At 55.1% G+C, this 14,349-nt stretch overlaps 1 protein-coding gene across 2 annotated transcripts; it reads left to right on the top strand.

Annotated features, from left to right (window-relative positions):
- Nucleotides 1–3,897: 3,897 nt before the first annotated feature.
- On the top strand, nt 3,898–14,201 carry HOMER3 (homer scaffold protein 3). 2 transcript variants are annotated; one of them, XM_049877497.1, is made up of 10 exons: nt 3,898–4,002; nt 5,757–5,823; nt 5,899–6,055; nt 6,251–6,382; nt 9,993–10,100; nt 10,864–10,988; nt 11,687–11,843; nt 12,172–12,279; nt 12,365–12,451; nt 13,285–14,201. In XM_049877497.1, the coding sequence occupies exons 2-10, from the start codon at nt 5,810–5,812 to the stop codon at nt 13,474–13,476; spliced, it is 1,080 nt and encodes a 359-aa protein (XP_049733454.1). In that variant the 5' UTR covers nt 3,898–4,002; nt 5,757–5,809; the 3' UTR covers nt 13,477–14,201. The 2 variants fall into 2 exon arrangements, with proteins under 2 accessions (XP_049733454.1, XP_049733455.1); XM_049877498.1 differs by having other exon boundaries at nt 5,754–5,823.
- Nucleotides 14,202–14,349: the final 148 nt, after the last annotated feature.

Here is a 14,349-nt window from a genome sequence, read left to right as displayed (position 1 = left end):
TGGTGTTGGGCCCTTAAGTCCACAGCCCAGGGCCAGCACACTTTATCTGGGAAGCCTCCAGACTCTAGACTGTCCCCTGCATACCCGGCCCCTTCGTGGCTGGGCCTGAGCAGGCCTGGCTCCATTGTTTGCTGGGGGCTGTTTGTCAAAGTTGAGTTGGATTTGAATTTAAGGTGGGGTCACCATAAAGTGACAAAAAATCACCAACATTAGTGAGTCATCAAATTCTCCTCCACCCTGAACCCCATGTGTCTACCCTGTGCTGGAAGAAGCCAAGTCCTAGGGAAGCCTCAGTCCCGTCTGAGCCTCGGGGAGCCCTCAGGCTGGGGGAGTCAGAGCTGGGCACAGACACTGCAAGCTCCCTGGGGTCAGGGTGGACCAGAAGGAGAGAGAGGACTGGAGAGGGTCTGGAGGGAGAGGAGTGAGTAGAGGGTATTGGAGGTGGGGCTTTGAGGGATGAATAGGTGTTTGCCAGGAAGAGACGGTCTGAAGGCTGGTCCAACTGGCTGTGCCTAGGAGGGTGGTGAGAAGGAAAAGTGGAGAGCCTTGAGGGACACACAAGGGGCTAGGAGCTAAAGATTTAGAGGATCCTAGAGGATTTAGACTAGGTCTCTGGACGACACAAACAGCTTGCCCTCGTCTACTAATCTAAAGGTTGGTGGTTCTAACCCAACTTGCAGCACCCCAGAAGAAAGGCCTGGCAACTAGCTTCTCTAAAGATTACAGCCAAGAAAATCCTATGGAGCTCAGTTCTACTCTGTAACACATGAGGTCACCATGAGTCAGAATTGACTCAACGGCAACAGGTTTGGCTTGGACCAATTTCCTGTCCTCTAGAGCTCACATCTGCTTGGGGCCCTTCAACCTCTGAAAGAGAAAATGTTAAGAACTTGGCTCCGGATCAAAAACCGCACACCCAGACAGCCAGGAATATAATGATTCAAACAGCAAGTATTCATTGAGCACATAGAGTCAGCCCTCTTCATATAAGAATTCACTGGATCTTTATAGCAAGCTTCAAAAGAGGGTATCATTCTTATATCCATTTTACAGATGGGAAACTGAGGCACAGCAAGGGAGAGTGACTCCTTCCTGGTCACACTGTTGGTAAGAACCGGGGCTGCAATTCACTCCCTGGCCCTGGACTCTGGAGGCCCCTGAGGTCCAAGGTTAGGGCCTGGGAATCCCTTCGGCAAGCATTTCTGAAGGTCCTGCTACAGGTCAGGCTTGATCTGGGTGTTGCGACAAAGCCATGGAAGAGGTAGACAGTAACCAAATCATGCCGTAAACAGATTTAAAGTGGCCACTGTGAACCAAGCCATGAGGTTGTATACACGGCCTGGGGGAAGCGTTACATCCCCTCACATCCCCTGTCTGTCAGGAAGGCAACCTCTTCAGGGAAAAGAGATGATTTAGCTTCAGTCTGAAGGTTAGGTTGGATTTAACTAGGCAGGGACAGGGTCTGACCCATAAAAGTCACTCTACAAATGGCAACTTCCACAGAGCCAAGCAAACTAGTCTGGCCACTGCTTGATTTCTCCTGTGACAGGAAACTCATTCCCTCACTCCTTTCCTCAGCCTGAAAGGAAAGCTTTTAGTTATCCTCCCTGGGGTGGTGGCCCACAAAGACATGCCCAGTCCGTTGGAAGAGAGGTCCCAAGGCTTAGGCAGAGGAGGGCTCAGGCTGAAGTGGGGTCAGCAATTCAGGGCAGCCCCCTGCCCATCTATACCCACAGAAGGGTAAGGAGCTGCTGGTTCACCTGGATCCTCTCTACTACCTCCTCCCTGAGCCCTGTAAGCATTAGCCCATTCTCCAAGTGAGAAAACTGAGGCCTACACTGAGAAAGCCACTTCCTCCATGTGGACCTGGTGGAGACACCTTCAGGTTAGGGCTGCTCAAGGCACACCAAGTTCCAGGTACTCCTGGAGCCCCTAGAGGAGGCCCAGGGAAGCCATGTAACTCCCTCCTCCTTGTCACACTGTTGCTTTCTGCCCACACCCACACAAGGAGCAACTTCGGCCTGGGCCTCTCGCCCAACTGCCCCCACAGAATGGATCATGTGGTCCTGGTTCTGCAGCCAGCCAGCCCCTTGGCAAACCCTCAGTGGCTTCAAGGAGCCTCAGCCTGGCCAGAACCTTTCCCATTTATTTATTTATTTTATTATTTTTTTTGGTAATAAGGAAAAAGTCACTCTTTGCACAGAACAGACGGTATTTTCTTTGTTCCCCACAGATCTCGCGCCTTTCGTGGCATCAGGCCTGAGAGCCAAGCCAAGTACTTTGCTTGTTCAGATGCCTCATGAAGTTAGAAGCAGCTGGGGGAGACAGAGTTTGCACCTCGGTTTCCCCAACTCCGGTGAGCAGTCCCTCCAGTGCTGAGTGAGGCAGGGGCTGCAGGGGGGACTGGTCCTCAAGGAAAACTCACACCTGGGCCCCACTGATATAAACAGGTAACTTGGCTCAGATCACAGGAAATGGATGGTGGGTTGGGAGGAAAAATAAGGTCCCTTCCAAGCCCAGGATATTCAGAGAAGCTTCTCTGAGGAGGGGGCAGTAGAGTTGAGCCAGGAAGGACCAGGCAGAATTATGCTACAGGGAGGGTCTTCTGGGTGGAGGGAACAGCTTGGGCAAAGGCCCAGAGGGAGGGGGATTCTGATCTTGGGCTGGGAATGTCTTCAGAAGCAACAAGTCCTGGTATTCAATTATTCACCTAACGGTCTTTGAAGGTAGCTGGCAGCTACCTTCACGACCCATGCCATGAGGCTGAACACACAGCTTGGGGGAAGGTAACCTCCCCTGATTGTTCTTGGGGAAAGGAAATGAAAAAAACAGGGAAAAGAGATGAGAGCACTCCAAGGCCTTGGCAGATCAAAAGTCAGAACCTCTGAGGGTGTTGGAAAACTCACGTGTTAGGTTTGGAGCTTCAGGGAACCCAGGACTTGCTCTGAGTCCAGTGCCTCTGCCCACCCACCAAATGTCCCTTTGCAACAGGACTAACCAGTGAGCCCCACCGGCAGGCTGGGGCTAGCTCAGCCACCCCAAAAAGACCTGCTTGTCACAGCTGCAGGAAGGGGGAGGCACCTTGAGCTCAGAGAGTGCAAACCCAGGGCTGCCACCTGGACACTGACAGTCCCTCCACCCTGGACCTCGGACCCTATAACAACAGCAGTAATTATCATGATCCCCAGTTTATGGGGTTGTCTTTGGGGAATCAGAGGCAGACACGCCCAGGCCAGAGGGATCAGGGCTCGGGGAAGAGCAGGCAGGATCCTGAGCAGGTGCCCCAGGCCAACCCCATTAAGCGCCTACTGTTTGCCTCTCTCTCTTTGTCCCCCTTCCACTTCTTCTGGTCCAGATGTCTTAATTTCCCAGCAACACTCAGGCATCCCCAAGGTGGGTAGACCTGCCCCTGCCTCAGGACCTTATGGAGTGACCTGACAGGGGGGACCTGACCGGGAGGGACCTAACCCCCATCCCAAGCCTAAGGTCATGACCCGGGGCAACCAGGGCAGCTGGCAGCAGTGACTTGGAGGGTTAGGGTGGGCCCCCAAGTGGTGACTGGAGGCCACAGTCTCTGTTCGTCTCTTCCTCTGTGTCCTTCTGTGTCTCTGCCTATCTCTCTACCTCTGGGTGTCCTTGTCATCCCAGATGTCTGTTGCCGTCTGTCTGTCTGTCCCACCCCCGACCCGCGCCCAGCTCCTCTCTCTGCTCCTCGCCCCCTCCCTGGGTTTCCCCCCATCACCCCTGCCTACCGGCGCACTGGGCCGCCAGCAGGGGCGCTGCGGGGAGCTCACGGGCCGGGAGGCGGGGCGGGCGGCTGCCGCGTCGGGACCGGCTGCGATGGGACCGGAGGCGGCGCAGGCGGCGGCGGCGCGCAGACAAAGGCGCGGGCGGCGGGCAGGCCCGGAGCGAGGCAGCGGCGCCCGGCCGGCCCTGCGCGGAGTTGGTGCCGCCGGGCCGCACCCGACTCGCGCCCGGACACTCGGCGGCCGACCCGGCAGGGTGAGCCCCGCGAGACCGACCGGGGTGGGGACATAAGACCGTGAAGCTTCGGGGTCGGGAGGGGTGCAGGGTGTCCCCAAAGTCGAGGTCGAGAGATGGCGAAGGGGGCTGCGAAGTTCTGGACCCGGGATGGAGGGATGCAACGCGGCGGTCCTCTAAGTTCCGGACTCGAAACTGGGGGGCGACGCGGGGTCCTTGAAGTTCCGGACTCTAGGTCACCGACTGATGGAGGTCCCCGAAGTTCCAAACTCAGAATAGCAGGTTGTCCCCGGGATCCCCGAAGTTCCAAGGTCGGCGCGTTCTGAAGTTAGGGCGCACACGGGGTGCCCCGCTCCTGGCACGAGTGGGGACCCCGGTCCTAGCTGAATACCAGGCCTCCTGGGCTGGGGTGCGCGGAGTGGGGCCTCTCCTGCGGCAGGATTGGGGATCCCCGGTCACCAGGCAGGGTCGGGCCCCTCGGGGAGCCCGGCGCAGGCGGCTGGCGTCCTAGGTGCGTGACTCGGACATGAGTAACTTTGCCTGAACGCCACAAGTCAAGGCAAGAGCTACCGCGCTGGATGCGCCTGAGTTCAGAGGACTCCGGCGTTTCCCAACTTGGCCGGCCCTGGACCCGCCCCCAGCCCCGGCCAGAACGGCCGCCCCTCCCCCAGCCCAGGGACTCGGGTTTCAGACCTGTGACCGGGACAGCAGCTGCCCATGACGGGTGGAGGGGGGCACCCCCGCTCTGACCACAGAGACCGCTGGGTCAGGCTCCCCTCCCCCCGCAACTTCCCCATCCTTGGCCTCTCCCAGGTCCCCTCAGACCCCCTGGTTGCAGGTTTGGAGCTGCAGGAGGGGCATCAGGAGGTCTCCTTCCAGGCTGCTTGTCCTGGCTTCTGTAGGGTGGTGGCTAGAGGAACCTACTAAGAGGCTGGGGAGCCCAATCTCCTCTATCTGGAGTCCACCCTGCACCTAGGGTGGACCTGTGTGGCTACATCTTATCCTTCTGATGGAGTGGTGGTCTCTCCGGGGATTTGGACTCTGACTCCTAGTGGTGCCACTGCCCCAGGGTCAGAGCTGGGGATCCCTCATGGGTCCAGCAGGGTCTGGCCTCCCACTTGGCACCTGGGCTTGGCCCACTTTTTGCTGGTACACCCTGGTTTGAGACGTGCTGGATGCATCTGGTGGAAAGTAGTTTCCCCTCAGCCTGGGATTGCGGGGGCTCACAGGATATCTCCAGTGACCAGGATGGTGGGGGGTTCATGATGGGATACCAGGAATGCTGAGAGGAGACCTGCTGTCCTCCCCGGGCCCCTCAGGCTCCACTACATCTGACTTCCCCTAGAGAGGCGTCTCCTGCCACACATGATGTGGGGGTTCCCTGAGATGGGGTTGTTGTTACTGTTAGTTGCCATTGTGTGGATTCTGACGCACGGGACCCACATGTGCAGAGTACAACTGTGCTCCGTAGAGTTTTCAAGGCTGTGACCTTTTGGAAGTAGATATGAAATAAACCCAAACCCACTGCTCTTGGGTCGATTCTGACTCATAGCAACAATATAGGACAAAGTAGAACTGCCCCATAGGGTTTCCAAAGAATGTCTGGTGGATTCGAACTGCCAGGCTTTGGGTTAGCAGCTGTAGCTCTTAACCACTATGCCACCAGGGTTTCCTGGAAGTAGATAGCCAGGCCTTATTTCTGAGGCGCCTCTGGGTAGGTTTGAACTGCCAACCTTTTGGTTAGCAGTCCAGTGCTTAACCCTTTGAACCAGCAGCTCCTGCCCCTCCTCTGGCCACCCCTTGGAGCCTGCCCAGCCCAGCCTGACCAATGTCCACAACCAGGTGAGCACCCCCTCTACCCCGATCCCCAGCCTTCCCTTGTGCAGCTCCACCCCGCTGAATGCCCTCTTCCTCCAGGGAGCAGCCCATCTTCAGCACACGAGCTCACGTATTCCAGATTGACCCAGCCACCAAGCGGAACTGGATCCCCGCGGGCAAGCACGCCCTCACCGTCTCCTACTTCTACGATGCCACCCGCAATGTCTACCGCATCATCAGCATCGGGGGTGCCAAGGTGAGGCGGATCTAGGGGTAGGGAGCACCAGGGGTCCCTGCTGTGTGCCCCCTGGCAGGGGGTAGCCTGCATCTTCCTAGGCTGCAGTCTCCCCTCCTGAAAGAGCTCAGAGCAAAGCCTCCGAGCCCTCCTCCAAAGTGATGCTCAGAGCTTTTCATGTTTGTTATTATCGGTCCCTTGAACTTTGCCCCCCAGGCCATCATCAACAGCACTGTCACCCCCAACATGACCTTCACGAAAACTTCCCAGAAGTTCGGGCAATGGGCAGACAGTCGTGCCAATACAGTCTACGGCCTTGGCTTTGCATCTGAACAGCATCTGACCCAGGTAGGTCTGTGGGAAGGGACTGGGAGGACAGGATGGGCCTGGGACTTTTCCTGGGTGAAGTGGGCACTTGGGACAGTTCCAAATGGGCACATGGAATTGGACCAGCCTGAACACCTTCCAGGTCCCTGAATGGTACAGATGATTTGCACTGGACTAACCCTGGTTGTGCAGTGGTTAAGCACTCAGCTGCTAACTGAAAGGTCAGCGGTTCAAACCCACCAGCACCTCTTCGGGAGAAAGACCTGGCAATCTGAGATTAGTTAGATCTTAGAGTCCTAAGATTATGGTTTAGGAAACCCTATGGGGCAGTCGTACTCTCTTCTATAGGGTTGCTATAAGTCAGAATCAACGGACGGCACACAACAACAACACTAATTCAAAGGTTGACAGTTTGTATTCACCCAGTGGTGCCTTGGAAGAAAGGCCTGGAAACCTGCTTTTGTAAAGATTACACCCAAGAAAACCCTACAGAGCAATACTACTCTGTCATGTATGGGGTCACCATGAGTCAGAATCGACTCTTCTGCAATAGGTTTTGGTTTCCTTGAACGCCTTTCAGCTTCCCTGGTTGAAGTCCCAGCTCTGCTGCCCACTTGCTGTGATTGTGGACTCGCCCTGCTGCTCGCTGGACCCTATCTAGCAAATGTGTGCACAGGGTATGCTGGTTCCTTGTGGCCTCACTCCACCCCCTGCAGTGTTTGTACTTCAGTTTTGTCCTTGCTCCTTGTTTTCTTAGATGCTTGGTGCTTTCTGTGTCCTGCTAAGGTCAGGAAGATTTTCCCACCTGTTTTCTTGTAGAAGCTTTATTGTTTTCCTTTCCAACTTAAAAACCAGTTGCAGCAGAGTCCACCCCAACTCATTGCATCCCCATGTGTGTCAGCATAGAGCTGTGCTCCATTGGGTTTTCAATGGCCGAGTTTTCAGAAGTGGACTGCCAAGCCTTCTTCTGAGGTACCTCTTGGTGGACTTGAACCACCAACCTTTCAGTTAGCACTGAGCACTTCACGTTTGGACTGCTCAGGAACTCCTTTCAAGTTGAAGCCTTGGATTAATTGCTGTGGATGGTGTGAGGTAGGGGCTGAAGTTCTTTTTTTTTTTTTTCCCCACATGAATATTCAGTTTGCCCTTGGGCCTATTTTTGAGAAGACAATTTTCCCACACTGGTGCCTTTGCATCCGTCAGGTGGCTGGATGTGTGCTAATATTTTCTTAAAACAATTATTTTTAACCTAAGGGAATTTGTTATGAAGTTTATGAGTTGGAATCTACTCAACAGCAATGGGTTTGGTTTTTTTTGGTTATTGGAAAAATGATGTGGTGGGTGTCTGACCTAAGGAATTTTGTTTTAAAACATATATCCTACCTGTATTAGTTTCTTAGGGCTGTTGTAACTGTCTCACAAACTGGGTGGTTTAAAACTTATTTATTATCTCACAGTTCTGAAGGCTGGGCGTCCAAAGTCAAGCTGTCAGCAGCACCACGCTCTCTCTGAAAGCTCTAGGGGAGGATCCTTCCTTGTCTCTTGTAGCTTCTGGTGGTTTCCAGGGACCCTTGGAGTTCCTTACTGGTAGATCCATCACTGCAGTCTTTGCCTCCATCGTCACGTGGGCATCTTCCGTCCGTGTCTGTGTCTCTTCTCCTTTTGTATATTAAATTAGAATCCATCCTATTCCACTATAATCTCACGTTAACTGATAACATTTTCAGAAACCCTCATGCAAAACAAGGTCATGTTCATGGGTACCCAAGTTTAGCATTTCAACATACGTTTTGGGGGGGACACAATTCAATCCATAACACTACCCTAACAGAAAACTGATATCCCTTGCCATAGATAGGTGGCAAACATAAACATCAAATACAAGGAAGACTAGACAGGGTGGCCAATTTCAGAGCCCAACGCCTGCTCTCTCTTTGTTATAAACTAGTTACTATCGAGTATATTCTGACTCACAGTGACCCCATGTGTGTCAGAGGAGAACTCTGCTCCACAGGGTTTTCAGTGGCTGATTTTTTCAGAATTAGATCACCAGGCCTTTCTTCTAAGGTACCTCGAGGTGGACTTAAGCCTCCAGCCTTTAGGTTAGCAGCCAAGCACATTCAACTTTTGTACCATCCAGGGACTCTGTCTTTGTTATTGTCATTGTTTGTTGCCGTCATGTAGATTCTGACTCATGGAGACCCCGTGTGTGTCCGGTTATAACTGGGCTCCACAGGGTTTTCAATAGATGATTTTTTTTTTGGAAGTAGATTGCTAGGCCTTTCTTCCATGGCGCCTCTGGGTAGACTCGAACCTCCAACTTTTCAGTTAGCTGCTGAGCTCATTAACCATTTTCACCACCCAGAGACTCCCTTTTTGTTATAAAAGGGATATTAACAAGTGTCCCTGGTGTTAAAGACAAATTAGCACCAAACTGAGGCTCTCCTTATTGAAATAAGCCTGACTGATCTCCGGGGACATCTAGCTCAATTGACATAACATAGTTCATGAGGAAAATTTTCTACATCCTACTTTGGTGAGTAGCATCTGGGGTCTTAAAAGCTTTTGGTGGCCATCTAAGATATTCCACTGGTTCCACCTGGTCTGGAGCAAGGGAGAATGACGAAAACCAAAGACACGAGGGAAAGATTAGTCTAAAGGACTAATGGACCACAACTACCACAGCCTCCACCAGATTGAGTCCAGCACACCTAGATGATGCTCAGCTACCACTACCAACTGCTCTGACAGGGATCACAATAGAGGGTACTGGACAAAAAACAAACAAGCAAACCTGTTGCTGTCTAGTCAATTGTGACTCATAGCAACCTTATAGGACAGAGTAGAACTGCCCATTGGGTTTCCAAGGAGCGGCTGGTGGATTTGAACTGCCAACCTATTGGTTAGTAGCTAAGCTCTTAACCATTGCATCACCAGGGCTCCTGGACACAGATGGAGAAAAATGTATAACTAAATTTAAACTCACAGAAAAAGACCAGACTTACTGGTCTGACGGAGACTGGAGAAGCCCCGAGAATATGGCCCCCAGACACCCTTTTAACTCGGTACTGAAATCACTCCTGAGATTCACCCTTCAGCAAAGATTAGACAGGGCTATAAAACAAACAATAATACATGTAGCTAAACCATGTGTATGAGTCCAGGGACAAGGATGAGAAGGCAGGAGGGCACAGGAATAGAAATGGGGAACCCAAGGTCGAGAAGGAGAGAGTGTTGATACATCGTGGGGTGGGCAACCAATATCACAAAACAATATCTGTATTAATTGGTTAATAAGAAACTAATTTGCCCTGTAAACTTTTACCTAATGCACAATAAAAAATAAGAAAAATAAAAGAAATAAGCCTGATTGAGAGGAAAAGCAAATTCCTCTCTCAGTGCGGCTCACCCCTATAAACCCGCTGCCATGATTCCCACCCTGCTTTTTGTGGCATCCTTTCCCAAGCCATCTCTCCACTTCTAGTTTGTAGGTGAGGGGTTGGGTCCAGTTGCTATGATCCGCTTGAAGGTGACGAAGCTGACTCTGGGTGGGGGTGACCTGACGGGTCAGCCCATGAGGAAGGGGACTGAGGGTGAGTTGAATGACTGTCTTCCCCACCCCCATCCGTAGTTTGCCGAGAAGTTCCAGGAAGTGAAGGAAGCAGCAAGGCTTGCCCGGGAGAAGTCTCAGGATGGGGGGGAGCTCACCAGCCCAGCCCTGGGGCTTGCCTCCCACCAGGTCAGTACCCCCCCGCCCTGCCCAAATCTACCTGAGCCAGCCAAGCTGTACTGGGGTGTCTGGGTACTACACTCAGTGCCTGAGACCCAATATGTACAGATGATGTAAAACTAGACGTGTGGCAGGGATCAGAGAGGGGGAGTGGGTGTCTCAGAAGCGTGCCATCAGAGGTCTTGCGTGGCCTAGGGTCAAGAAGGGCTTGAAGTAGGTGTGAGTGACAGAAACTAGCTCAGATGGTGGCTGTGTCCCTGGGTGCTCAAGTTGTTAAATAGAATTGCAAACTAAAAGTTGAAAATGCTAAGGAGGGTGCAGAGCAATGAACCGTGCCTTGGGATTTCTTCCCACTCAGTGAGCTCCGACTGTGTGCCAGGCCTGGGGCTGGGTACCAGGGTTCAGGGTGATAATGTACGCTGGCTTCTGTCCTCAGGGAGCTTGTGATCTGGATGCCAGGTGGGCCGGTCAAGCACGGATTCAGCCTGGGGTTGGGGAAAGGCTGAGAGTCCACCCTGGTGAGGGGAACAGGGCCCGGGACTCAGGCCCAGGGGCTATGGGAGCCACTAGAGTGGGGTAGGAAAGGAGAAATGTGGTCAGACGCCAAGGCCGGGGAGGACCGTCTGGGGTCCACAGGTTTCCACGTCAGTCTGAGCCTTCTGACCTCAGTCACCATCCCCGTGACATGGCCCTGATCCCAACCATGACCCCGCTAACCCGGCCTTGATCAGCTTGAAGTCAACACACACCATAACCTCGCTCCCTTCTGCAGATGCCCCCGAACTCCCTCGTCAGCGCCAACGGCCCCCCCAGCGACGAAAAGCTGTTCCGCAGCCAGAGCGCGGACGCCCCTGGCCCCGCAGAGCGAGAGCGGCTCAAGAAGATGCTGTCTGAGGGGTATGGGGGTGGGCGGGGCTTTGGGAAGGGGCGGGGCTAGAGGGCAGGTATTGCAAGAAGGCCTGGCCAGGTGAGGGGGCGGGGCTAAAGGAAGGCATTGGACACGGAGGGTGTGGCTAGGCGAGGGGCAGGGCATGGGCGGAGTGAAGGGGAGGGACTAGAGGGCAGACAGAAGGAGTGGCCGGGGGTGGGGAGTGGGGCGTGGAGTGTTCCGGAGAGCTGAGGGGGTGGCGGGGCGGCAGGACCTGAATGGGACCCAAGACCTGGGGAGAAGGAAGAGGCTGAGCTCGCCCCCCTCAAGCAATCCGTCCCCACATCCGACAACCTAGTACTCTGGCCCATCCCCCGTGATGACTCCTCCCCTGCCTCAGCCATGCCTCCTGGCTAACCCCGCCCTGTCCCGTCCACGCCTACCTGAGCTGAACCTCTTGGCACCTTCCCACCCCCGTTCTGACCGTGTCCCCATGGGATGTCCCTGCCCCCAACAAGACCACGCCCCTCAGGGACGTCCCCGCCCCTGACCTCAGCACTGCCCCGCCCTGGCCTTGCATTGGCCCCATCCTCCCCCTGACCCCCGCATCGAGCCTGGCCTTGACCCCTGTCCGCAGTCCAGTTTCCCCTGGAATCTCCCCCCAGCAGCCCTCACCCCAGCACCGCCCCGGCCCCGCCCTCGCCGACCCCCTCCCGCGTTCCCGCAGCTCGGTGGGCGAGGTGCAGTGGGAGGCCGAATTCTTCGCGCTGCAGGACAGCAACAATAAGCTGGCAGGGGCCCTGCGAGAGGCGAACGCGGCGGCCGCGCAGTGGAGGCAGCAGCTGGAGGCCCAGCGCGTGGAGGCGGAGAGGCTGCGGCAGCGGGTAAGGGTCCCGACCCTCCCAGAGACCCCACCTGTATCAAGCACCTGTGGACCCCTTGCCTCTGGACACCCTCTGTGATGGGCTCACCAGCTGGCTGTCTGGACCGGGCAGGTAACCTCCTTGAGGTTGTTTCTTGCTCTGTTAAATGAGTCTGAGACAATACCCACCCAGAGGGTGGTCAGACCCCACAGCCTGAGCACCCAGGGGTGGGGAATGGTGGCCCCAACCATAGGGGCAAGCAGGAAGAGGATGCCCCAGGGGTCAGGGGAGGGGGAGAGTGCCGGGTGGGGTTTCCTGAGCTTTGGGGTCTCAGCTTCTGTCTGCACAGGTGGCTGAGCTGGAGGCCCAGGCAGCTGCAGAGCAGCCCACCGTGGGCGAGAAGGAGCCCGGGCAGTCACTGGAGCAGCTGGAGGCGTTAGTGCAAACCAAGGATCAGGTGAGTGTTTCCTGACCTCGGCTTCCCTGCGCTCCCTCAGAGGAACCAGGACCCCGGAGCCAACCCAGTGACCCCTTCCTTCCAGGAGATCCAGACACTGAAGAGCCAGACTGGGGGGCCCCGGGAGACCCCCGACGCTGCTGAGCGAGAGGAGACGCAGCAGAAAGTGCAGGTGTGTGGGGCACGGCAGGTGGAGGTGGATGGGTGGTCCCTTCAAATCCTCACAGTCCCCAGCCTGAGGTCACAGAGCCTGCGTTTGAACCTAGCTCTGGCTGGCCTAAGGAGCTTGGATGGCGCAAGCAGTTTGTGCTCAACTACTGACCCAAATGTTGGAGTTTCAAACTCACCCAGCACTGCCACAGAAGAAAAGCCCTGGCAGTCTGCTTCCGTAAAGATTAAAACCCACTGCTGTGGAGTAGATTCCAACTCATAGTGACCCTATAGGACAAAATAACGCTGCTCCATAGAGTTTCCAAGGCTGTAAATCTTTACAGAAGGAGACTGCCACGTCTCTCTTCCTTGGAGTGGCTGATGGGTTCAAACCACCAACCTTTCAGTTAGCAGCCAAGTGCTTTAACCACTGTGCAACCAGGACTCCTTCCATAAAGATTAATCATTGAAAACCCTATGAGGCAGTTCTACTCTGCACACAAGGGGTGACCCTGAGTCAGGGGCTGACTTGACAACAACTAACAACCAGTTGGTTTGGCTTTTACCCAAGCCTTCATCCAAGACATATTCAGGAAGCACATCTGTGAGCCTAGCACTTGGAGATAGTAAAGGGTTTGGTATCCCCCAAAAGATCCTTGGGGAGAGAAGTTGAGGAAATGCTGGCTTTTCCTCCTGGGCAGCGAAAGCAGCACATGTGAAGGCCCTGGGGTGGACAGAAGTTGGCGCGTTCCAGAAACCAGAGGGCCATGGAGGTGGAATCAGGAGGCACAAAGGGGAAGGGAAAGGGCCACAGGGATGAAGGTAGAGGCCCCACTGTCCACTCTCTCCCCACAGGACCTGGAGACGCGGAATGCAGAGCTGGAGCGTCAGCTGCGGGTGTCGGAGCACAGCCTGGAGGAGGCGCGGGCGGAGCGAGAGCGGGCACGGGCTGAGGTGGTGCGGGCCACACAGCTGCTGGACGTCAAACTGTTTGAGCTGAGCGAGCTGCGTGAGGGCCTGGCCCGCCTGGCCGAGGGCACGCCCTGAGCCGGCTGCTGGAGGGCCAGTGGAGCTGGCTCTGTATGGGACGATTTCTGGGGTGTGGTCCAGGCTACAGGCAGCAGAGTCGGGGCCCGATTGCTTTGGCAGGAACTGGGGGGCCCAGCTTGGCCCTGGTCTCTCCCAGCTCGGGGGTTTTTGAGCTTTTCACTGTGTAGAGTTTCTAGAATCCTGGGGTGCATGCTGGCACCCAGATTACATTTCCAAGCGTGGCTGCGTGTGTAGTGTGTGGGAACCTAACCAGTCGCCGCCCCCTCCACACCTCCCCGTGGTATATTTTGTAACCGTGTGTCATGCAGTGCCTCAGCCAGTCAGGAGAGGAGAGCAAGGCTCAAGGACCTCCATGGCCAGGGCACCACAGTCCCATCCCCTTCAGCTCAGCCCTTGTCTGTTCCGAGCCAGTTTGGCCTTGATTGCTATCTCTGCCAAGTCCAGGCTGAGGGAATGGCTTTCTCAGCGTAGATGTAGTCTTCCTGCCTGGAGAATAGGCTGGTACTCACAGGACACGCCACAACCCCAGATATCAGGTTGGCAGCCACGGAAGCTGCTAGAACACAGCCATGTCCATTGGGCAACAGCTGGTTTTCCTCAGGAGGACCTCCCTGAAACCTCACAGTGGTGTTGGGAGGGTGGCACTGTTGTTAGGACCATTTTCTGGATAATAAAACAGGCCCAGAGAGGGGCCATCACTGGCCTGAGGCCTGGCAGCAAAAACGGCTAGCACTATGGCTTTGGCTGGTTGTCTTCTGAGCTTTGGGCCTGACCTGCTGGGAATGGTGAATGGGAGTGGGCGGTGGGGAGAGCATTCTAGGGACTTGAGATGCACAGAAGACTGACCACACCTTCCTCCCTGTCCCCAAA

The sequence above is a fragment of the Elephas maximus genome, chromosome 3 (assembly GCF_024166365.1).
Source record: "Elephas maximus indicus isolate mEleMax1 chromosome 3, mEleMax1 primary haplotype, whole genome shotgun sequence".
NCBI lineage: Eukaryota > Metazoa > Chordata > Mammalia > Proboscidea > Elephantidae > Elephas > Elephas maximus.
This window is presented reverse-complemented; position numbering and strand designations above follow the sequence as displayed.

What these genes read in the sequence shown, in the direction of transcription:
- HOMER3 (XM_049877497.1), top strand. An exon ending in TGGGGCTTGCCTCCCACCAG is followed by an intron (nt 10,101 to 10,863) that starts GTCAGTACCCCC and finishes TCCCTTCTGCAG; the next exon opens with ATGCCCCCGAACTCCCTCGT. An exon ending in CGGAGAGGCTGCGGCAGCGG is followed by an intron (nt 11,844 to 12,171) that starts GTAAGGGTCCCG and finishes CTGTCTGCACAG; the next exon opens with GTGGCTGAGCTGGAGGCCCA.